The following is a 25,257-nucleotide window of genomic DNA, read 5'->3' as shown; positions in this document are numbered from 1 at the left end:
AGAATATCGACCAAGAGCCCCAGCTCTTGTGCCTGAAATACATGGCTCCTTTGTTCCCTGGCCATGCTTCCACTGGGCTACTCAGAGCCACCGACTGTGTGTCGTTGGACTACTAAGGTGGGGCCATTTCTAGAGATAGGAGGTTCTTGTGGTTGCTAACAAGTTTGACTCAAGGACTCACAACAGGTTGGCTGAAAGTTCTTAGTCTCTGTGGTACTCTAGAATGCTTCCGCCCACCCTTCCCTGTCTCTGTCTCTCCCATACTCAGGGTCAAGCCCATATTGTGGTCTGAAGGATCTCTCTCCCAGGCTCTTCTGGCTCCTTCCTATTTCCTCTCACAGCCATTTCCTCTCACAGGCAGTCCCCCGTATTTAACCCTATTGGCACGGGCTTCTTAGGGTGCCCAGATTACCACAAATGGTATGAAGAGTGGTCCAAGAAAATGGGTGGTCAGATGGGGATTTAGGACTGGCTCATCTCTGACCAGCTGAAGAGTAGAATGCTGTCCTGGTTGGGACATGGCACAAGGTGGTGACCCAGCTGGTATATTTCCCTAGGGGTGACCTGGGAAGATGTCCTGGTAGAAGAGAGAGCTTGTAGCAGGTGCAAAGGCTAAGGCCTTTCAAAATATGGGGACCTGGGGCACCTGGGTGGCTTAGTCAGTGAAGCATCTGCCTTCTGCTCAGGTCATAATCCAAGGCGATCCATAATCCAATGTGAGTCCCGTATTGGGCCCCCTGCTTAGTGGGGAGTCTGCTTCTCCCTCTGCCTGCTGCTCTCCCTGCTTGTGCTCTCTCTCTGTCAAATAAATAAATAAAATCTTTAAAAAAATATATGGAGGACCAAAGCCTCCAAAGATAGTGGAGTTGGCTTGTTTTAAAGTTGTAGTGATACTCTTCTGTTAGCAAGGAGTCAATGGTTAAGTGAGAGTCAGAACACTTCTGGTAGCTTCCAAAGAGGCCCTGATCTCTTGCAGTAGAAGGGCAGGGACGTTTGAGTGGCACGCTAAAAAAACTAACCGTGAGAGCCTTAGGGCTCCATAGCCGTTTGCATTAGTCAGCTAAGGCAGGAGGGTTAGGAGAACGTCAGGGCCTTCATGACAAAAATCGAGGGTCCTAAAATATGGGATATCCGGATGGACGCCCTTGGGCATACCGCCTGTGCAACAACTGTGCCCCCAGACCCTCTGTGCTTGCAGAGGCAGCCCATATTCCCTAAGAAGAGCTAACACTTCTGAGACGCTCTCCTCGGAAGCTGCCCTCACCTCTACTTCCTCTCCTGGCTACCAGACTGACAACTGGGGTGACGTAGGGTCTGAGTAAGTTATACTCAAAATTCTACTTGTGTGCCTGCGTGGGCACATGTTTTCCTGGGGAATCTGTTGCTTTTGTTAGTTTTTTTTAGTCTGTGACTAAAAATATTTCCGAAACACTAGCTTTCCTCCCATTAAGCCTTAGGCCTCCTTCCCCCCTGGGAACAGCTGTAATTTCATTACAAAGCAGAATTGAACTAATTTTCGCTCCTAATGACCTGGGGAGAGTTCACTTTGGCACACCAAAATAACTGTACAAAGAAATACCACTTAAGAAAGAAAGAAAGAGAGAAAGAAAGAAAGGGAGAAAGAAAAAGAAAGACAGACCAGTTGAACCCTGAGCAAAGACTAATTTGCCGGATCTGTTCATCTCCTTTGGCCTCCAACACCAGTTGGAGCTTCAGGCCATCATCTCAAGGACAGTCAGACCGGCCATCCTGGGCCACCCGTCTCATACAAGCCACCAGACCAGAGTTAACTACTCCTTTGAGATGGTTGCCATCAGCCACACCACCCTCTGCTTCACCTTTGGCTACTCACCGGGGTTGGGACTGAGGTGAAGCAAGGAGGGTGCTCAGAGCCAACCCATAAGGAGGGGCTCGTTCTCAAGGCTGCCCCTACACCGGCTCTTGGTCCCTCTGGAAGTCAGAGCTTCCTTACGTTTTGCACCATTGGGGTCTCCCTTGTCAAACCCTCGTCCCACCCTTGTTCATCCCCAACTCCAGTGCATCACTTATGGTGTGACGGAAAGAGCGTCAGTGCCAGGGTGAGGCGGGGGCCCCGGGGTGGGGGACGGGGCATTTACAGAGAAGATGACCTGGGAGCTCACTGGGGAAGGTGAAGGAAGTCACTGCAGAAGAGCAGAAGAGCAAAGGTTTAGTCTGGGGACAGGAAAAGAAAGGAAGGGTCAGACGCAGGTCTGGGAGAAGCCCTGGGGACAGGATGAAGCTAAAAGGCTTAGAACGCGGAGAGTGAACGAAATGGGGTTGCCAGGAGCTTGCTCTTACTGGGCACCTGGTAGCGTCTGGGCGAGACCCCTAAACCCCTGATGATATCCCAGTCCTACTTTCATAGCATCTTGTTAGAAAATATATCCTAGAATGGGGACCGGAGGCAAAAATTGGAAAATCTCTATGGAACGAAAATCTGTATGTTAACGGTTCTAAGTCTGGGACTCTCGATTTCGGCTCAGGTCGTGATCTTGGGATCATGACATTGATTGAGCCCCATGTTGGCTCTGTACTGGGAGTAGAGCCTGCTTCAGATGTTCTCTCCCTCTGCCTTCACCCCCCCCCCCAAAATAAAGGCCCTCATATGACTATTATCTTTGCAGGGGAAAGCTGTATGCACAAAAATCAATATGTTGAATATAATGACATTAACAAAATTTGCATTTATGTAACATTTCAGAGGTTATAAAGTCTTCTGATACTCTTTTTAATTCTTAGTCTCTCTGTGCCTTTGCTCATTTCTGCTCCCAGTTCCTAAAAATTTCTTTCCTCTTCTAGCCTACTGGTTGAAACCTATTTTTTAAACAGCTTTATTGAGATACAATTCACATACCGTATAATTCAACAATATAAATTCTACAATTCAGTGGTTTTATGAAAGTCAAAGTTGTGCAACCACTAAGATAGTCAATTTTAGAACATTTACCTAAAAAGAGGGGGACACATGGGTGGCTCAATCAGTTAAGCATCTGACTCTTGATTTTGGCTCAGGTCATGATTTCAGGGTTGTGGGACAAAGCCCCATATTGGGACCCATGCTGAGCCTGAAGCCTGCTTAAGCTTCTCTCCCTCTGTCCCACCCCCTGCTTGTGCTTTCCCTGTCTCTCTAAAAGAAATTTAAAAAAGAAGAATAAAGAGAGGGATGCCTGGGTAGCTCAGTGAGTTATATGCAGACTCCTGATTTTGGCTCGGGTTGTGATCTCAGGGTTGTGAGAAGGAACCCCACATCGGGCTCTGCACCCGGGAGGGAGTCTGCTCGAGATTCTCCTGCCCTTCCTCTGCTCTTCCCTGCATTCTTTCTCTAAAAGAATAAGTAAATAAATCTTTAAAAAATTTAAAAAATTAAAAAGAAATCCTGGGGGCACCTGGCTGACTCCATCAGTAGAACACTGACTGTTGATGTCAGCATCCTGAGTTCAAGCCCCACTTTGGGGGTGGAGGCTATCTGAATAAATAAATAAATAAAAAGAAATCCTGGACTCTTTCAGCAGCCACGCCCCTTTTCCTTCCTAACCTCCCTAGCTGTAGGCAACTACCAATCTACTTTCTATCTATAGATTTGCGTGTTCTGGATATTACCTTTTTTTGTTTGTTTTTCGTTTTGTTTTGTTTTTGTTTTTGTTTTTTACCTTAAAGTGACCTTGGGGATTAGGAATTCTTATCTTTGGAGCTCCTAATCCCTAAATAGTGGGACTTCTAGGGAAGAGCTGTGATCTGTGATTGAATAGAAGGGGAGAGAAATGGCATTTGACAACTGCTGTAGACCCAGATAGACTCTTTATTGTCGCAAGCATCCTACAAGCCCTGTTCATTTAAAGGCTGAAGAAACGGAAGTCCATAGAAATGAAGTAACTTGCCAAAGGTTACAAAGTAGCAACAAAGCAGGGGTGTAAACCTTGCCTTCCCAACTAGAGGTCATTGTCTTCTTTCCACTACATCAGTGATTCTCAACCTTAGGTGGGTGCTAAGAGGTACCAGGAGGGCTTATCCAACCCAGATTGCTGGGCTCCGCCCATGAAGTTTTGGATTCTTTAGCTGTGGGATGGGGTCCAAACTTTTGAATTCCCAGCTGCTGCTGCTGCTGCTGCTGCTGCTGCTGGGGTTTGAGCTGGCTCCATCTTGGCAGCCAACAGCATCTAAGAATGTGATTAAGATCACAGAGCTAGATGTAAGCAGCTCCCCTGTATCACCTGGTCGTCTTTTCAGAACAGTATTTATGATCTGTCCAAGCAATTACTGATTGATAAAAGGCAATACAGGCAACTACAATGTTTCAGAGACAAGCTAAAGTTTTGATAACCTTTTTTTTTTTCCTGGTTTGGAAATGGGATAAGCAATTAGAGAATTAGCCATGGTTTGTGAGGCACCTAGAGGTAGAACTTTTCCAATGGAGATAAAATGTAGGGTTCCCTGTCTGGTGCGGACCTACAGCCACTGAGAGGGAAGGCGGGCAGATGAGGCCTGTGAGCGGCCCTGTCTCTCGGCCCTGTCTCTCGTCCCTGTCTCTCGTTCTTCGGCTATAGCTGCACACTCATGCTGATTTCATTGCCTTATGTGGACTAGGCCAGAACTTGATCAGACGGAAATCTAAATATAAATGAAAATGATCACAGACACCTAGAAAATAGTATTTCCTTGAATCTATTCTAACTCTGGATTTTATTGAACACATTTGATTTTTTTCCTGGTGGGAGGGGAGGGAGGACAGTTGGAAATCACTTAATTCAGAATCTGCAGTGGAATTTCTCTAGGAGACTCAAATGTGATTTGAACGTCCCCAGCTATGGGATTTGGTGACCAGGCTCCTGAGAGAGGATGACACAGCACAGGGAATAGCACAGCCTGGCTGGCTTTATAGAGAGCAGAGATGCAAAAGTCCTTGTCGAGGTCACCAGTGCTCAGGATACTCTTAATTTAAATGGGCTAGGGTAACTTCCTTACCTGTAGGTAAGGCAGCCCTAGGGACAGAAGAGAGTGAAAACAGGGAGTGCAGAGTGCAGCTGGATGTCCTTGCTAATTAGGCCTTACCTTTATATAGACAGCTTTTGTGTTTTTTTTTTTTTTTTTTTTTTCCAGGGCACTCTCATGTATATTAACTTACGCACAGAGGTCAGAATTATTAAACAAGGTACAGAAGGGGTGCCTGGCTGGCTTGGTACCGCATGTGACTCTTGATCTTGGTTGAGGCTGTGAGTTCAAGCCCCACATTGGGAGTAGAGATTACATTAAAGAAATAAATAAAATCTTGAAATGAATAAATAAAATCTTTAAACAAGGTACAGATAAGTGTAACGAGTTAGCTCAGTTAATGGATTAGTTCAAGTAGTTCACAGACGCATAATCAAAACCAGTGGTAGACAGTCACTTGGAATGCCAGGAAAAGAGAATATTTGGAATTAAGAGTAGTAACCATGTAAAAACCATCGAGGGAATACTACCTTTCATTCCAAAATGGTGGCAGTGAACCTTACTTGTTGGTAAAGTTGGTAAAAAAAAAACTTGTTGTTTGACCTCTTCTGTAGTCTTCATTGATTTATTCTCAGTGAACAGGTCATAAGTGCTTCCTGCCGGCCTGCCATTCTGCTCAGGGGGCCGCGGGAATGTGGAAACGAAACATGGCGTTTCTTCATTTGTTCGACAAATATTTGTGAAGGCCCTACATGTGCCAGAAACTGTTCTAGGTGCTGGGAATATAGTAATTAAAAAAAAAAATAACAAAGAAAGTATAAACCAGTTTGGAGTAAGCCACTTCCAGTGAACAAGGGAAAGGCAAAAAAGTACTCCAGGCAAAATGTGCCGGATAGAGGGATGGGTAGATGACTAGTGTGATGAGTATGGTCCGGTGTTCACGGCAGAATCCAGTTGGTGGTTATATCAGTGTTTACTGTAAAATATTTCAATGTTTGAAAAAAAATTTTTTTCAATGTTTGAAAAATTTTATGATGAAATATCATGGAAAAAAAGCTAGAGAAAGAAGGAAGGTGGAGATTGGGGCAAAGTTCACAAAGGATGCGGCATTATCTTACCCTCCTCTTCTTTTTCTATCTCCTTAGCTCTGGGTCCATCCCGTTGTCCAAGTTCCAACAGGCTTTATCTTGGGCTATAAAGAGCTCTGCAAAAGTCTTTGAAGACTATTAGATCTCTTTAGTGGAGAAAAGACATTGGGGAGAAGAGGCAGCCTTATGAATCCGCTAAAACCCACCCACCCCACAGCCATGTGGTAAGGCGCCCTCCTTCTAGCTGACCTCTCCCAACCAGGTAGCCACTCTCTCCATCTTAGCCTCCTGTCTGAGCTTCTGTGCAGTTTGGTTTTGGGTGGGGACACGAAATATTTCAGAAGTGAAAAGAACACTGGTGCTTTCTAATGTTCTTAATTTTCTTTAGCAATTAAAAAATTCTGAATTTAAGGTACCTAAGTTTGAAAATAATGCTGTTGACTTAAGCTCTCTTTTAGCCTGTAGGAGCACATCAGCTCATCAGTTCCAGATTCACAGGGGCAAAGGCCAGAAGCTACTGATCTAGTCCTACCTCTCTCCCTCTGTACCCCAACAAAAGTTCCCTCTGGGGTCCCAGCCTTGTAGGAACCTGTTTTGTTCCATCTCTTGCATAGGGCCTAGACTGTGACAGCAGCTATCTTAAGAACTTTTCTTTTTTTTTTTTTTTTAAAGATTTTATTTATTTGGCAGAGAGATACTGCGAGAGAGGGAACACAAGCAGGGGGGAGTGGGAGAGGGCTAAGCAAGAGCCTAATGTGGGGGCTCCATTCCAGGACACTGGGATCATGACCCCAGTGGAAGGCAGATGCTCAAGAACTGAGCTACCCAGGCGCCCCTATTCTAAGAACTTTATCTGTAAGAATTCATTTAATGCAACAATCCTAGGACGGAGGTGCCATTATTATTCCCATGTAACAGATGAGAACACTGAGACCCAGGGAGATTATGTAACTCACTTGTGCAACTGCATGTGAATGGAGAAATCCGCCCAGAGGTGGCGGCTGCTCTGAGTCCCCGTCGGATCCGGCCTTTCTCATCAAGTCACTAATGGCCCATCTCTGAAAAACCAGTTCACTTAAGGGTATTAATGGGTCAAAATGGCATTAATTACTATTTCAATGTTTCCATAAATCCGAATTCCACAGGAACCTCAGTCTTTGTGATTTCAAACTATGGTTTGAAAGGGCCTTGCTTTTTGGAGGGAGCGCGCCCTTCAGATACCCCCCACCCCCAATACCCTTCTCTAGGGACAAGGACTCTAGGGAGTCGCCTACTGAGGATGGTGTTTCCAAGAGAGGAAATATTTAAAGCCAGAGTCTGACATATTTTGGCAAACGGGCGGGGGAAAATTTTTCATTTGGGGAAAACACAAGTTTTTAGCCTGAAATGGGCAAATGACCTTAACTCTTTGCTTCGTCTTAACCTTCCATGCTTGTTCGAATTTTGCTTCCCAAACCTGGGGCGTTGGCATTCCGCCCTGCTAGCTCTGTGGCCCCTGTGAAAGAGGGGGGCAGCGCACCCAATTAAAGCGCCGAGCGCGTGTTTCTCTGCCCTCAGTCAGCCCGAGGTCCCCGGGGAAAGGGTTAACCCGGCGGGGGGCGGAGGGGGAGGGGAGGGAGGGCCGGGCTCACACCTCTCCGGGAGACCTCCGGCGGCGGCGGGGCCGGGGAGGGGCGGAGGCTGGGGCCGGACGCCTCGCCGCCTCCGCCTCGGCGAATAGCAGCGCGCTGCCCGCCCGGATTGGAGCAGCGGCATCACGCTGACCCCCGCCTGGGCTGTAAACCGAGCCGGCCGCTGCGGGCAGAGGCAGGCTGTCGGCGCCTCCGGGAAAGGCAGCCCCACGGCCGAGCTCCGGGCGGCTCACAGGCAGCCGGGCAGCGCCCAGCGGCGGCCGCGGGGAGCGGGGGAGCCCGACGCGGGCGCGGGCGCGGGCGCGGGCGGGGAGCGTGCGTCGGTCGGCAGCAGCGGGAGGAGGGGCGGCGCCAGCCATGGCCGGGGACAGCGAGCAGACCCTGCAGAACCACCAGCAGCCCAACGGCGGCGAGCCCTTCCTGATCGGCGTCAGCGGGGGCACGGCCAGCGGCAAGGTACGGCGGGGTCGCGGCGCCGCGCTGCGGGGCCAGGGCGGCGGAGCATGTGGCTCGGCCGCGGGCCGTGTCAGTTGCTGCAGCCACCGCGTGGCCCGCGCGCCTCCGCTCCTGGCCGCGCTCCAGCGCCCAGTCTTCCCCGCGCCGACTGCGGACCGGGCGGGCGGGCGGGGGTTCCGGTCCTCGGGGGGCCCGGGGAGGGGGCTGCCGCCGACCACCGGTCGCGGGGCTGGCGCGCTCCCGCTCGCTCTTCTTCTCCGCTGCGGTAACTCGTGGCCCGGCTCCTATGGGGGCACCGGGCGGGAAGGCGGATGCTTACTCCGCGGGTCGGACGGTGGGGGAGAGGGCTTTAGGCACGGTCGCCGGCGAGCCCCCGGTGCGCCCCCTGACCCCCAGCCCCGCCCGGAGGTCCGGGGGACCCGGGGCGGGGCGAGCCGGGGAGCCGGACCCGGCGGGCTGCGAGAACGCGCGAGGCGGCGTCCCGGGGCCGGGCGCCGGTCGTGGGCTGGGGATTGCAGGGCTTTCTGGGGAAAATCCCGAGCGCTGGCTAGGTGCGGTGACATCAACGGAATGCTAATCGCCGGGGCTTCTGCTGTGCCACGGTTCTGAGAGGAAACGTGGCCGGCTTCAATGAGAAAGTTGCACCGGCTCCAGGCCCCTCGGTGTCCGGGGCTTGCGCGTCTCGGGTCCACGGAAAGGGGTCATCCTCTGGGTGTCCGACTCCCCTACGTGCCTTTCTTTGTTTTATCGGCCAGGCAAGGAGACACCTGGGAAATGGCTTTTTAGCTTTCCCGGGGCTTTTTCTGCAGGTGAAGGGTGGAGTCCTCCCAGATGTTTCTCTCTCTGCTCCCCTGATGCCCCTGAGATGTGGGTGCTTGTTTTCCGGGGCGGTTGGCGACCTCGGGGTGCGGCGGGAGCACGGGCTCCCTCCACCAGCCGAGCCTGCGGGCCGGGGCTGTGCGCGCCGCGTCTGGCGACGTGGGATGCTGCCTCCCAGGGCCCGGGAGAGCCGAGCAGGAAGGCTGCTTGGCGCCATGAGGAGCGAGCCACGAGGTTCTCGCGCCCGAGCTGACTCCTCCAGCCCCTCCTCCATTTTGGCTTCGCATTTTCCCCTCCAGGTCTGGACTCCCTTGGCGCGTGGGGCCCGGACCCGGCCGCTGGTGCTCGGAAACTTCTTTATTGATCAACTTAATCTCCTGTCTCTAGCTCCCGGGGCTGGGAATCTGGCAGCGTTAGGCCCCAGAAGCTGATGTGGCTTTTGCCCCAGGCTGAATGCATTTTTTTTTTTTCTCCAAATAGTACTTAAAAGCAAAACCCACGATGCCCAGCCCTTTGAGGAAGCTTTCCTTGTTCTTTTAGGATTACCTTTCCTCCCCTCTTTCCATAGCACATGCCTGTTGTATGGGACCTTTTTGTTTTTCATGGCTGTCCCAGCTCACCTAGCATGAAGTCTGACACATAGTTGGTCCCAAATACTTACCTGAGGTCCGTCCTCCTCGGGGAAGGGAGACTTGAATTGGCAGATGACCGTGGCATATAGAAACAGTGTCCTTGGCAATCATCTAAATGGTAAAGTCATTATAGAGGGGGAAGCTGAGACCCTAAAGGGGGAAATCAGTCCATTCTCCTTGCTTTTGTGGCCCTCAGTCATTTCCTGGTCTCAGTTGATACTCAGTGTTAAGTCCTAAGTGTTACTTCTGTAATGTGTCAAGTGGGAGCTGGTAGTGAGCCATGATGGGAGCAGTAACCGCTGTCCCTGGGATTCTCATCAAGGCGGAAGATTATAGAAACTCTCAAGAAAGGGTCTGTCTTCAAAACCAGATTTTTGTATTTCCTCCAGAAGGACAGGTCTAGAAAGAGCAAGAAGTCAGCTGGAAGAGAAAAAAAGCAAACAGCATAAAGCATGTTGTACACTTTGGGCACTGATTAAATACTATGTCATTGTCTAAGACTATCCAATTTTTTTAGTTATTATAAAAGAAGTCCAAAGGAGCATTGGACTTCTGGAATTCCATATTGTAGTCCATTTGCTGCAATTTTATCTTGGTTCTCTTATTCCAGTCCTTAGTGCCTTTCCTGCAAGGAATTAAAAAATTAGAAGTTTTTTTTTTTCCATTTTAGAGGATAATCAGCATCAACAGGCTGGACCTCCTTTGGAAGTCTGAGCATAGTAGGGCAAGAGGATCTGGAAGCCAGATTGATCCTCTGTTCCCTGGCTTTTTATTATGCGCCTGTTTAAAGAATTTGGAGGAAGTGGGGTGCCTGGGTGGCTCAGTTGGTTAAGCAACTGCCTTCGGCTCAGGTCATGATCCTGGAGTCCCAGGATCGAGTCCCACATCGGGCTCCCTGCTCGGCGGGGAGCCTGCTTCCCCCGCTCTCTCTGCTTGCCTCTCTGACTACTTAAATCTTAAAAAAAAAAAAAAAAAAAAGATTAAAAAAAAAAAAAGAATTTGGAGGAAGCCAGAGGATCCAAGAACATCATCAAAACTGACAATTTTAGAGCTAGAAGGAACATCAGAGTCCCAACACTTAGTCCAACACTTAGTCTCATCACTTACAGATGAGGCAAATAATGTATTCAGGTCATATTTTAGGGTTCTAGGCTGGTGCTCTCTGTTGCCTACTGTTGCTTTGTTAGGGAAGACTTAACTAAGGAAAAGTAAGGCTAAGGTGCTAGGGGGCGGGGAGGGACACCTGTTTAGAACCTTCATCTTGGAAAAGGGCTGCTTGGAAATGACTGGGGAATGGTTTCAGAAGTGTTTGATTCAAAGGGAAATGGAAATGCAGATTGCTTTGTACCCTGGGCCCAGCCCTGTAGATCTGGAGCCCCCTCCCCCATCCTTCCTTTATAAGAAAAAACAGCCCCCAGTTCAGTTTCTCTTGAGGGCTGTAATTTGTGTTAATGTTGTGACTGCCCTAAGTACAAGGATTGTCTCTCAGACTACATTATTTTGGTTGTACAAGGCGAAAATAGTGATTGCGGCTCCGTAGATCACATTTTCCAGTTTGTTTTATAAGTGAGCATGCATTAGAACTTGAGATAAACTTCACCAGGCTGACATGGCAAGTCATTGTTAAAAACTCGTCTAAAAATTGTAGTGGGTTGAGAAAGTTGTTCTGATCTGTGTTAAAAACCAGGTTCTCACCTTTCCCCTAAAAGATAGGTGTGGAGAGAGCAGAAAGTCACATTGGAAGAGGGGAAAAAATAGTGTAAACTTCTCTGCTTGCCTGTATGGCTGTGACAGTGGGGGCCATTCCCTCTTCTTGCTGTGACTTCTTCCTTAGCAGATTAAAATAGCTTCTCCATCTGCTTCTTCACACTGCCACGAGAGTGGGCTTCCTTGGCTCTAGTTCTGACTGTGTCACTGTCTTGTCTGGAAACCTTGGGCCGCTCTCCGTCGCCCAGACAGCTGGTCAAACATTTCAGCACAGCGCACATGCCCTTGACCCCCCCAATGTGGTCGCAGACTGTTTAGTGAACGTTTCCCCCTCCCCTTGTCACCCCCTCCCCGCCATGCACACAAACACATCTGTAGAGCTGCTTTCACTTAAACTTTTGCTGTGGGTCTTGTCCAGAATGACCTATCACCCTTTTAAGCCTTCACTTCTGCAAATATGTCCTCCAGGGAACTCTGTACTCATTTCCTTAGTCAGAATTAACTTTGTGTCTCTAATACTTCCTATAGTTTCACCACATTTTGCCTTGTAATGTGGTTGTGTAGTAGTGTAGTTACCTGCTGACTCCTTCCCCCCACCCAAAAAGAAGTTCTGTAAGAGCATCTCCCATATTCGTTATCTGTGCCTTCTGCCCATTTCGGTGTTTGATAACAACATTGGTGTTTGGTGTTTGTTGGGCTGAGTTAGGCAGACCAAAATTTGTAATGACTCTTTTATTATTTAATTCACAAAACTATTTGAACTAGGATTTGAAGCCACAGTGGAAACCCTGTTTAACTCTGTTATTCATGTTGCAATGACCCAAATATTAAGAGCTCCCAAACCCTAATACATTGGTATTGCTTATTCAGAGCCTAGTAGTTATCTAATATGTACTAAGTAGGTACATGATAAATGAATGTCATTGTGCAGAATACTGTATTAAGTGTTTTTTTTTTTTAAGATTTTATTTATTTGAGAGAGAGAGAAAGAGGGAGCATGGAGTGGGGGGAGCCCAATGTCACGTGGGGCTCAATCCCAGGACCCCGGGATCATTTGAGCTGAAGGCAGACGCTTAGCTGACTGAGCCACCCAGGCATCCTATATTAAGTGCTTTTGAGGAGAAGTTGGGATATGAGGATACCTGAGAGAAAGTCTCTTGGTATTTACAGTTAAAACTTGCTTAAACCACTTTCACCATCAAGCCAGTTTATTTATTTATTTTTAAAAGATTCCCCCCCCCCCTTTTTTTTTTTGGAAGTAATTTCTATACCCAAGTTTGCCCTCAAACCTGTAACCCTGAGCTCACGACTTGCTCCGCTGACTGAGCCAGCCAAGTGTCCCCAGGCCAGTTTATCTTAAAAGCGTTGGATTATCTCTCCTTTGAGGCCAGGCAGGTATGTTCCCCATTCATGGAAAATGGTGGAAGCTGAGGTTAGGAGAAATTTTTTTTTTTTAAGATTTTATTTATTTATTTGACAGACAGAGACCACAAGTAGGCAGAGAGAGAGAGAGAAGCAGGCTCCCTGCTGAGCAGAGAGCCCGATGCGGGACTCGAACCCAGGACCCTGAGATCATGACCCGAGCCAAAGGCAGCGGGCTTAACCCACTGAGCCACCTAGGCGCCCGAGGTTAGGACAATTTTTTTTTTTTTAAAGATTTTTTTTTTTTTTTTAAATTTATTTATTTGACAGAGAGAGATCACAAGCAGGCAGAGAGGCAGGCAGAGAGAGAGGAGGAAGCAGGTTCTCCACCGAGCAGAGAGCCCGATGCGGGGCTCGATCCCAGGACCCTGAGACCATGACCTGAGCCGAAGGCAGCGGCTTAACCCGCTGAGCCACCCAGGTGCCCCTAGGTTAGGACAATTTTTGACTTGCCTCACCTCACGGGCTGGTAAGTGATACGACTTGGATTGGAAGCCAGAGTTTTCCGAAATCTGTGCTGTTCTGAGCTGTCTCCACAAGCAGCAACCAGTCCTCTGAGGTATTTTGGGGGAGGTTGGTCTGAGTGTGTATGAGTAATACAGACCAAGAGGGGAAAACTGCAGTCCCCTGGAGGTGTGGGCTGTCACCTTGGCTGGCTTGGCTGTGACTCAGCATCTGCTTTTGGAGCACTCTGGAATGTGCTGTGGGCCTGCCTCTCCTTGGCTCCATCACCCTGTTCCTGAGACCTCAGCAGCCATCCCCATCTGGCCAGCCTGTTTGTTCCACACCCTCCTTCTGTGAGGTACTCCCAAAACCAAGGGACTGGTTTGGTCCTGCTGTTTTACTCGGAGCTGGTGCCGTGTGCTTTCTGTCACCCCAGACTGCTGCCATGATGTGACCTGGCCCTGCAGACCTCTTGCCCCTCTCCCCCTTGCTCCCTCTGTTGCAGCCATATTGGCTGCCTGGTGCGCCTGGCTTTCCCCCTGCCCCAGGAATTTCGGCTCTGCAGGAAATTGTCCTGTTTGGTGTGCCAGCACCTAGTACTGTGCCTGGCAGAGGGAAGAAGAAACAGCAGGTCCCGAGGAGTCAAGTGTGTTCCTCTTCTGCTGCCTGTCTTCCCCCAGCTGTGCCTGTGTCAGCTGCCTTCTCTTTTATTCCTTGCCTAGCCTGTCTTTGAAGTGTGGCTTCTGATGCCTGCTTTCTGTGGTCACCCGACTCCAGCTCTGGGGCATTTGCCGGGATCTTCTGCCTGGATGTCCTCATTTCCTTTGTTGAGTCTTGCTTTTATGAAGTTCTGGGCTGGGGACAGACTGTTGGGGGAGTTTCACTGTCGAGGGCCTGACTCTTCTTGGCAGTGGGCTCTGAGATGCTGCTGTTGGACTGTTCTAGATCAGGGAGGTCTTTCAGATGTGTGTCTCAATGTTTGAAACCAGTGAGAAGGCTTGGAGGGTATACTCTAGGTCTGTGCACACGTGCTTGCTTTCTTATCCGTCAAGCCATTTTTTATCATTAAGCCAACTTACGGAAGCATGCGATCATCTCTTTACCATCATAAGTCATGTATACGTATATATGAATTATATAAGTATAATCTCTCTAAAACAAAAATTGGAATTATAAAACTGAGAAAAATGAAATAAACACTGAAAATGGTGGTTTCTGGGGTGCTGGGTTGCTCAGTCATTGACCGTCTGCCTTTGGCTCAGATCATGATCCCAGGGTCCCGGGATCAAGTCCTGCATCGGGCTCCCTGCTCTGCTCGGGAGACCTCCTTCTCCCTCTCCCATTCCCCCTGCTTGTGTTCCCTCTTTCACTGTGTCTCTCTCAAATGAATAAATAAAATCTTAAAAAAAAATAAGATGGTGGTTTCTTTAATGGTATAAAACCTTTTGATTTTTTTTAAAGATTTAAAAAAAAATTTTATTTGACAGAGAGATACAGAGCACAAGTAGACAGAGTAACAGGCAGGAGAGAGGGAAGCAGGCTCAGCGGGGAGCCGGATGTGGGGCTCCATCCCAGAACCCTGGGATCATGACCTAAGCCAAAGGCAGCAGCTCAACCGACTGAGCCACCCAGGCGTCCCAACCTTTTGATTGTTATTAAAATGTTCTTTATTTGTGACTGAAGAGTGTTTTATTTTTACAAATTTTGTTTCATACATGGTGATTCATGGAAACTTAGAAGATCTTCATGGTATTAGTCTTGGTGACTACAAGGCTGAAGGTTTAGTTCTATGTTTAGTCCTTTTGATCCGGATTTAAAGATCATCACCTTTGAAAAAGTTATCTCCTTAAAAGACCCAGGAACAAGAAACTCCCCAGTTTGCAGTGTTTACCAAATCACAACAGTCCCATCCCCCAAAACCATCTAGAAAATTTTTGTCCTCTATCAGCTGTTTCTGCAAATCAAGGTACTCCCTTCAAAGGTTTTTAACTAGTGGATTCAAACTCTACGGAAAGTCCTTATTTGGAATATTTTACAAGTTTTTACAAGTTTCTGTTTACAAGTTTTGTAGGTGCACACATAAGTTTTGGCAACAGAGTTGCTTAACAGTGGAAACATTTTCAAATCTCTAACATAATTTGGTCATCTAACTTTAATAAATGTATTTGTTTTCTTTCACTCCAGTGTAAAACCAGAATGTAAAAACTTTACTTGTTTTTTTTAAAGATTTTACTTATTTATTAGAGAGAGAGAGAGCAGGAGCAGGCAGAAAGGGAGAGGGAGAAGCTCTGTTGCAGGGTTCATTCCCAGCACCCTGGGATAATGACCTGAGCCAAAGGCAGATGCCTCATGGACTGAGCCACCCAGGCACCAGTCAGAACCTTATTTTTGAAAGAGAAGTATTTCTAAATGAACAAATAACTGCAAAGTTTACATGAAAATAAAAAGGGGAAGATAGGAGCTTGCCTTTTTTTTTGGACACAGGGAGAGAGCACAAGCAGGGGGAGTAGGAGAGGGGGAAGCGGGCTCTCTGCTGGGCAGGAAGCCTGATGCAGGGCTCGATCCCAGAATCCTGGGATCATGATCTGAGCCAAAGGCAGACACTTAACAGATAAAGCCACCCAGGCGCCCCAAAGAGAGGAGTATCTAAGAGACAAAAGGTCTAACAGTTTTCAGGTGTTGACCAAAAAATACAAATCTGTGTTTAGGTCTCATGCATGCAGAAGTGAAGTGAACAAGAAAGTGCACACAGAGAAAGCCAAAGCGTTTACAGTCCTAAAATTACCATCAGTAGACTACTTAACATAATAACCGGAAAAGTCTGAAGAATCCTAGAAAGCGTAGGGGCGCCTGGGTGGCTCAGTTGTTAAGCGTCTGCCTTCGGCTCAGGTCATGATCCTAGGGTCCTGGGATCGAGCCCCGCATCGGGCTCCCTGCTCGGTGGGAAGCCTGCTTCTCCCTCTCCCATTCCCCCTGCCAGTGTTCCCTCTGTCAAATAAATAAATAAAATCTTAAAAAAAAAAAAAAATCCTAGAAAGCATTGAAACTTCCAACCTCTCCTAAGCAGTAATTTGATTAGATATGGGGGCATTGGTTCTAAAGTGGATCACAGGTGCTTTGAGAAATTTTGAATGATGATGGGAAAAAGTGATGATTCCAAAAAAATTGGTTCGCTCTGTTATCTGGCTATTAAAAATGGCCTTTCCATAGTACAAGGAAAAAGCTGTTATTTCCATAGGGTTACAAGCTGTGAAACTGCAGGAAAAGTATCAGGAGTATCTCTGAACCTCCTATATTTCCTACAGTGACCTTGACTCCCCTGCATAGTAACCTTTAGTATCCTGTATCGGGTACTTTTGCCGTAAGTTTTTCACCCCGATTAAAGAGTTGCAAAGGATATATTTCTGATATATTGTAAATATGGACACTCTGAAATAATGGTTGTTTCAATCTTCTAGTGTATCTAGTGGGCTCTGCATACTGTAATAATTTGGCCTATTGTTACCCATTAAAAAATACATGAAAAGGCTCTTATTTGAGCCAGAAAGCTTCGTTTTTTTTTCTCTACGAAATCAGACTTTCAATTCCACTTTACCCACAAAATATTAGCTTAATCTCATCTGTTTTTATGCTTGAAAATCTTCTGTTGATCATTCTATCATCCTTTTGCAACAAAAATGCATGTGTACATTGGAATGGTTTATTTCCTGTTCTAAGTCTCTTCAGTGTCAATTTCTTTCAGATTATATTACTGTCGTTACTGCCATCAGCTAATCAGAACAGATAGACAAACATTTTGATGAATTCTTAGACATAAAAGGTAGACATTGGTTGGAAAACCACTTGATGAGATAGATGAAACTCTCCCACCCACTACAACTCATGTGTACTTGTGGGTTATTATGACTTAATGCTAGAGTAAGGTTTTTCTCTCATAGAGATAGAAGCTTCGAGAAGCCATGCTGACATAAGTGGATGGGAATGGAAGGGCTTTTGTTATGTCAAGGTCACTAAGTTTGTACCTTTCAAAATACATGTCAGAACCCAGTATTTTTTGATGAATAAGCCTTGCCACCCACCTCCTGTAATTTTGTCAAAAGCAGGAAGCTTGAGACCTCCAGATTTGTAAAAGGATTTTGTTACATCATTAGCCATTCACTTTTTAGTATCAGCACTTGTATTTCACATTGCCCCTTCGTATGGCCACCAATGTAGGGAACATGGGTTCTGGCCTAGCTTTGTCATTACCGACTAGCTGTCTTGTTAATATGCATCTTTAGGAGAGGCTCCTGTCATCCCTTAACATTTCCCAGTTCTGTAGCTAGCCTCACGTATTCTCTGTTTTCTCACCATTGGTCACACACCAAGTACTTCTTCCATCCGTACCTGCATAACGCACTTGGGATTTGTGATCTTGTGGTGGGGTCCGGAAAGGCTGTTTCCCTGCCTGGTGCCAGCATCCACTTCAACTGGATATTAACTGGGTTTCTCGTAGATCCTGGGACCCTAGATCTCCCTTTCATAGATGTTGCCGCTCTTCCTAGCCCCCCTCCCTTTACCTACCTGCCTTTTCCTTACCTGTAACCCCTGCTCATCTTTCTGTATGTGTTCTCGCGTGGTCTCTCTTGGGTAGTCCTCCTGGGCACACTAGGATGTCCCTCTTCTGTGTGGCTGAAGCACCCTAGTAGACCTCAGTCGTAGGATTTCAGTCCTCCTGGCTTGCCGAGTCTGTCTTACTCTCTCCACTGAGTCTCAGCGTCAGAGACTTTGTTTTCCCTCACTGTTCCCTGAGGCTGGCACACGGGCCAAAAAGCCTAGGTAGGTCCTCAGTAAATGTTTGTTGAATAGCCAAATATTAAGGACCCCTTTCTCAGACTCCTTGCCATTTTCTCTTGGGATCTCAACCGGAATCTCAGTATGGCCAGTATTTAACTCTGATCTTACCCTCCCATGTGTTCAACCTGCAGCTTTCCCAGCTCAGCTGCTGACAGCTTCATCCCTCTGGTTGCACAGACCTAAATCTTGGGAGTCATTCTTGACTCTCTCTTTCATTGGTTTCCAGTCCATGAAGAGGGCTTGCTGGTTCTCCCATCACAGCACGTCGCCAGTCTGCCCCTGTTTGCTGTCACTGCTTCCCCCCCTCTCCTGCCTCTGTCCTTGTACATTCTGCTGTCCTCACAGCAGCTGGAATGATCCTGTTCAAGTCAAGGTTGGAGAATAATTGCTCTGCTCTGCTTAAAACCCTGCAGTAGTTTTCCTATTTTACTCCCAACAGAGAAGCTAGAGTCTTTGCAGAGTTCCACAGGGTCCTCAGGATGGCTTTGCATGGGCTGTTCCTTCTGCCAGGATAGCCCTTCCCTCAGATACCAGTATGGTTGGGTCTCTCACCTCCTCGTGGTCACATTATGTAAAATTGCAGGGGGTCCTGTGTAGCTCAGGCAGTGGAGCGTCTCCCTCTTGGTTTGGGCTCAGGTCCTGATCTCAAGGTCGTGGGATCGAGCCTCATGTGGGGCTCTGTGTTCAGTGTGGAATCTCTGAGTCTCCCTCTCCCTCCTGCTTGTGCGCTCTCTCAAATAAGTAAATAAATAAAATCTTAAAAAAAAATAAAATCACACACAGTAGGCACTCAGTTACTTGTTGAATAAATGGTTGAAGAATGCATTCCTCCTTTGCTCAATTATCTCTCCTAATACTGGTTTTCATTGTTCAAACCTGCTTGCTTTGGCGGTTGCCGGGAGATGTGGATAGTTGTCCCTTGGCTGTTCCTGTTTGTACTTCTTGAAGTCCCTTTACGTGGGTAGGATTCCTGGAACATTGCCAGTCTCAGAGCTCAGTGTAGGCTTAGGTTCCTGTTTAATGGTGCATTTGTAAAAATATGAAATCAGCTGGAGGGTAACTTTTACATCTTACCAAATTCTTATTATGGATGTCACATTAGATGCTTGTTAATATGAACCGGATCTTTACTTTGACTCAAGAAATGCTGTAAAAATACTTACTTATTTGAGAGAGAAACAGCATGAGTGGAGAGGAGAGGAGGGCGCAGACTCCCCACTAAGCAGAAAGCCTGACGTGGGGCTTGATCCCAGGACCCCGGGATCAGGCCCTGAGCCGAAGGCAGACGCTTAACTGACTGAGTCACCCAGGCACCCCTAGAGGACTTGATCTTTTAAGCCAAAATGATCATCTTCCCTATGTTAGGGGAAGACAGATCTATCATCTCTGGAGAAAAGCTATCTCTACTGGGGGCAGCTCGCCTTAGTGTGACGACCAGGCCTTCTGTAGCTTGGGTTGGAGCTGGGAAGTGCTGAGGAAAGCTACAGGTGGGGGCATGGGTGCTTCTCAGCTTCTGAGTTTAGTGTGACTTGTAGGCAGTAGGATATATCCTAGTTGAGTTGTAGAGATCCCACTGGACAAAGACACTTTCCAGGGTGCCTGGGTGGCTCAGAGGGTTAAGCCTCTGCCTTCGGCTCAGGTCATGATCTCAGGGTCCTGGGATCGAGGCCCGCGTGGGGCTCTCTGCTCAGCAGAGAGCCTGCTTCCCCAGGCTCTCTTTGCCTCTTTCTCTGCCTACTTGTGACCTCTCTCTCCGTCAAATAAATTAAAAAATTAAAAAAAAAAAAAGACACTTTCCGAAGCTGTTGTCCTGTTGGGATTATTAATGTTCTTCTTCCTCCACACAGATGATACATAATTACACGTATTATAAAACTTCAGTTTCTGTTACAAAACAGCAGTATTAAGAGCTGCGATGCTGCCATTTAAAACTTTTTTTTTTTTTTTTTTTTTTTTTTGGGACCAAAGGAATGCAAACACAGTGAACTGGAGTTATTAACGGTCTTAACTGTTCAAGTTGGTTTATGACGGGATCGGCAATGAGAAGCAGTTCTGAGCGGGACTAGAACTCAGAACCTGGGGCGTATACCCAGGGGGGCCGCCGGGGGTGTCCGACACCATCTGGGTACTCCGGGGTTGGCATCTCCACCAACAGCGGCCTTGGAATCAGTGGCCGCTCACCTGAGCAGCTGTGGCATGACTGCTTTTGTCTCTGGGGGACTTCCCAGGGTGTGTTTCTCTCGGGTGGCCCTGCTGGTTGTCTGAGAGAACTTTCCCCATGCGTTGAGTCTGGTGAGGAGATTGGCCAAGAGCCTTGCTGTTCAGGGTGAGACCTGTCTCCCGATGGCCTATTGATTTTTCTACAGTTTTTGGCTATATTTTTCTCCACTTCCTTGGTAGAGAAAGTAAATATTTGAAGACAGACAGGACAGAATAGTATTTGACACATAGTATCAACACAAGAGTATTCGAACGAGAGAGGCAGTGAGTACTCTTCTGGAAGGAAATGCGGGCCTTAGCGCTCTGCTTGGTTCCTGATAAAGGACACAGCCCTGAGGGCCTGCGTGCTGGATGGGCCATTTGGTTTCTAGAGGTTTCTAGAGGCGGGATCAGGAGACGTCTCGCTTGAGGTGCAAAAGCTTGTGTTGTACAGGTGTCCTCTGAGAAGGGCTACATCAGGCCTGCTAGGAGGCTCCTTTTGTGGTCTTGGTAGGGTTTAAGGTCTGAATGGTGTGACAGCATGTTATAAGGCCTCGTCTGGAAAATGCTTTCTTGCTCTAAGTCCAGACAGCTTGATGGGGTGGGATGGAGACAAGTTTCAGAGTCCGCCACGCTTGTATCAAACATCCCAGCTCGACCACTTTTTATTTTTTCGTTTTATTTATTTAATTGAGACAGAACGTAAGAGAGCAAGAGTGGGGAGGAGGGGCAGAAGGAGAGGCAGAGGCAGACTCCCCGCTGAGCAGGGAGCCCCATGTAGGGCTCGATCCCAGGACCCTGGGTTCGTGACCTGAGCTGAAGGCAGACGCTTAACTGAGTCACCCAGTTGCCCCCACTTTAATCTGTTTTCTCCTGAGCCTGTTTCTACATCTGTGAAAAGCAGATACTGTCTGGTTTGGAGAGTGGCTGGGAGGACGCAGTGAGAAAATTCACACAAGCTTCCCCATTGTGACGTTTCTGCAGCTGGTGGGACCGCAGTCTGTGCTCTGGGGTGGTGTGTGGCCGTCCTGCTGTCTGTCCTTCTAACCAGCTCGGCTTTCTGGACATGTGAGCCTGGTGTGTCCCAGTGTGGTGTCACTGATAGTGATGAGAACCTGTTAGGACGGTTTGATTTCCACTCACGGTTTGATTTCCACTCACGCTTGTGATGTTACTTGCTGTAGGCAATGGCCCTTCTTTGCTGATAGCGGGCGCTGAGCTGGTCAGATACTGGCCACTCCCTGCCAGGGGCCGAGGTCACTCTTCTGTCCTTACCAGCTTGCTGGAGGCCTTACCAGTCCTTTTCTGCACTTGTCAAATTGGAGCTTTTCTTGAAAAGAGTTAAGTGAACTTGTTAGGGGTAGAATGGGTTGCTTCCTAACACTCCTTTTTTAAAACCCTCCTAATGAAAAATGGAACCCGTGGGAAAGTTGCACATTTTAAGTGTATTAAATGGTTCAGTGGATTATTCCAACGTGAACACACCTGTGGAAGTCCTCACCGAGTCCAGGACTCGAGTGAGCCCAGCACCGTGGGCAGCCCCCGTGCTCATCACTGCCCTCACTGATGACCTGGAAGAGAGACAAAGTCTGTTTTATGGCTCTGGGGTCACAAAGACTTGTGTGATTCTAGGAACTTGGTCTTGTATAGAAGATACATTATAAAAAATTCAGTCATCATGTGCCCAGCAGAATCCTGCTGCTTATCAAATCCAGATCACAGATGTCTCCTAAAGGGTTTACCCTTGGGGATGCCTGGGTGGCTCAGTGGGTTGAGCTTCTGGCTCTTGGTTTTGGCTCAGGTCATGATCTCGGGGTTCCTTGGGTGGAGCCCCGTGTGGGGCTGTGTGCTCAGCAGGGAATCTGCTTGAGATTCTCTCCCTCTGCCCCTGCCCCTGCTTGTTTTCTCTTTCTCTCTCTTAAATAAATCTCTAAAAAAAAAAAAAAAAAAAAGGCTTTACCCTTATCTGCCCCCGGAAACAATAGGTCATGTCCTCCTCCATTCATTTGTTCATCCAGTAAATGCTCGGTTGCTTACGAAGTGTCAGGTGCTCTGCTAGGTGCTGGGAATAGGGCAGTGCAGTAGATAAAGCCCGTGACCTCATGGGGCTCCGTGGCTGGGTCTGACTCATATCTGCTAACCCAGGGTCCAGCATAGCTCCTGACCATGTGGTGGGTGTTTAATGCAACGTCTGCCAAGCCCAACTAAACAGTCCCTCCTCACTCTCCGGTAGCATTCGTCCGTGGGCGGCTGGCGGATCGGTGACTGGATCCCCGGGTCCTGCACAACAGGCCACTCCCATCTGGGTATCCTTAGCCTTGTGCACAGAAAGGACATCGTTCTGGTTATCGAAGGCGTGACAAGGGCCCTGTAAGTGTGTAGTCAGTAAGCAGTCAGAGGCCAAGAGGAGGAAACGTGTTAACAGCTGCTGTAAAGCTTTTCTTGCCAAAGTCACCAGTAAGTCCCCAGTCCCCAAGTCCTGTTAAAGTCCTTGATAGGGAGGTCACTTTTCTGTAACATTTGACAATGACCATTTCCTCCAGGAAACTTTATTTTCTTCCCCACTCTTGACTGGCTTTCTGCCTCGTTCCCTATTTTTTCTCTCTGGGTTCTTGTCTACCTGTGGATGAGTCCTGCCTCAGGACCTCCTGCTCGGGCCAGTGGTTTTCTCCAGCTCCATCTCTGGGTCCTCCCTCTCTCGATGACTCCCACATTATTTCCTGGCCCGAGTTCGTTCCTGGGCTCCTCTCCCGTTCATCCAGCGGTCCTGTGTCACCTCACCTGGTAGCATGCAGAGACCTGCACTGTCTATGTTGTGTCTCGGACAAAGGCATGGCTCGGAAACCCGGGGTCCTGCCAGCGCTTCTGCATCTTCTCTCATCCATCCTGGCCTCCCCTGGGGTCCGGTCAGTTCCACTTTCTCACTTTCTCCTGAAATTCACTTCTCTTCCCTACATCCATCATTTCTTGGCTCGGTAACTCTCCATTGGCCAATTTCCCAGCTGCCGGTCTGGACCTTTTTCAAAAACATTCTCTACCTTGCTGTTGGAGCAGAGCAGTCTTTTGAGACAATGCAGCTGTGATCAAGCCTGTCACTCCCCTAAACTTCTCTGGGTGGTTCTCCTTCACCTTCGGTCTTGTCATCAGCACTGCCTGGCACCCCCACCCCCCCATGCCCGTGCCAGCCTTCTAGCTTAGTCTCTCCAGCCTTCCTTCCTGCCGCCCTCCCTGTGCCATCCTGTCCTTTCCCAAAACTCATTGTCAGCTCCTTCCTGTTCCCAGATGTCAGAGCGCTCAAGTCCATACCTCTGGACATGTTGCTGCTTCTGCTTCATTTACATGCTGTCCCCTCCTCTTTTGTCTGGTCACTTCAAAGCCCGAGGAAGTGTGTCTGTCAGTCCCCTGCTATCTGAACCCAGGTGCCTATCCTGTGTTTCCCCCCGCTGCAGCCCTAAGTGTTGCCGGCCACTGTTTGTCTCTCCAGGAGACTGAGAGTTTTAAGAGCAGCTGGCTTCTTTTTTTTTTTTTTATTTTAAAAATTTTTTAAAAAAATTTTATTTGGGGCGCCTGGGTGGCTCAGTGGGTTATGCCTCTGCCTTCGGCTCAGGTCATGATCTCAGGTTCCTGGGATTGAGCTCCACATCAGGCTCTCTGCTCTGAAGGGAGCCTGCTTCCTCCTCTCTCTCTCTCTGCTTGCCTCTCTGCCTACTTGTGATCTCTCTCTGTCAAATAAGTAAAATCTTAAAAAAAAATTTTTTTATTTGGGGCGCTTGGGTAACTCAGTGGGGTATGTATCTCTGCCTTCGGCTCAGGTCATGATCTCAGGGTCGTGGGATTGAGCGCCGCATAGGGTTCTCTGCTCAGTGGGGAGCCTGCTTCCCCCTCTCTCTGCCTGCTTCTCTGCCTACTTGTGATCTCTGTCAAATAAATAAATAAAAATCTTTAAAAAAAAAGATTTTATTTATTTGAGAGAGAGTGAGCAAGAGAGAGAGAGCATAAGCAGGGGGAGAGGAAGAAGGAGACTACCCTTTTGAGCAGGGAGCCCGATAGGGACCCGATCCCAGGGCCCTGGGCTCATGGCTGGAGCTGGAGGCAGTCACCGAACCGACTGAGCCTCCCAGGTGCCCCAGGAGTAATGTCTTTCGGGCGCCTGGGTGGCTCAGTGGGTTAAAGCCTCTGCCTTCTGCTCGGGTCATGGTCCCAGCGTCCTGGGATCAAGTCCCTCATCGGACTCTCTGCTCAGCGGGGAGCCTGCTTCTCCATCTTTCTCTGCCTGCATCTCTGCCTGCTTGTGATCTGTTTGTCAAATAAATAAATAAATAAATAAATAAAAATCTTAAAAGAAAAAAAAAAGAGTTGTGTCTTTCATCTCTACCCTCCGTGCTTAGAATATCATAGGTGCTCAGAAATACTTGAGGGAGGGTAAAGAAGTGTTTTTGTTTTCTTTTTTTGCCATGAGCTGCAGGATGGGGGTCACATATGGAATTCATCTGGCTTTCTTTCTTTTTTTTTGGTGGTTTTGTTTTTTTGTTTTTTGTTTTTTGCTTTTATTTTGTTTGTGTCAGGCTTTTCATCTGAATTTGAGATCTGAAAAGTTAATCTCACATCTGCTGTTCTTGGTGGGTAATGCTTCTGATCATCACGGTGGTGGTTCTCCCCGGAGCTGAACATGAGGCTAGCGTGGGTGAGAAGGGTTCTGGCGGGAGGCACACCTGTTTATGTTGGGAACGGTCTACCCTCTGCCTTGACTGTCTCCTGAGTTGGGCCCCATGAGTGTGTAGGTGTGTGGAGGGTTGGGGGGGTAGGCGTGGGTGGAGGGATGGCAGACGGACTTGTCTGTGTTGCTTTGGAACACAGGACTAGTGCAGAAAGACTTTGACCTTGTGAGGTTAAAAACTATTAGTTTACGTGAAGAGTTATAGTATTTCAGTGTGGAATACTTAGCTTTAAGTGAACCCTGCATTTATAGCAAAAACCAGAGCTGTCGGACTTTTAGGCAGATGTTTGAGTTTCAGGTTTGAATGGAGGTGTTTTGAGGGGTGGCGCAGATTTTTAATTTAGTGGAAATAACTT

General features: G+C 48.0%; 1 protein-coding gene across 1 annotated transcript in view; it reads left to right on the top strand.

Annotated features, from left to right (window-relative positions):
- Positions 1-7,760: 7,760 nt before the first annotated feature.
- The window catches only part of UCK2 (uridine-cytidine kinase 2), a 69,197-nt gene continuing 51,700 nt past the window's right edge, over positions 7,761-25,257 (top strand). The window contains exon 1 of the mRNA XM_047704725.1: positions 7,761-8,125. Within this exon, the coding sequence (XP_047560681.1) occupies positions 8,027-8,125 (99 nt within the window). The 5' untranslated portion in view covers positions 7,761-8,026. The remainder of the gene's footprint in view (positions 8,126-25,257) is intronic.

Source organism: Lutra lutra, chromosome 15 (assembly GCF_902655055.1).
Source record: "Lutra lutra chromosome 15, mLutLut1.2, whole genome shotgun sequence".
Lineage (NCBI taxonomy): Eukaryota > Metazoa > Chordata > Mammalia > Carnivora > Mustelidae > Lutra > Lutra lutra.
Note: the sequence above shows the minus strand (reverse complement) of the source record. Positions and strands in the feature narration are given on the sequence as shown.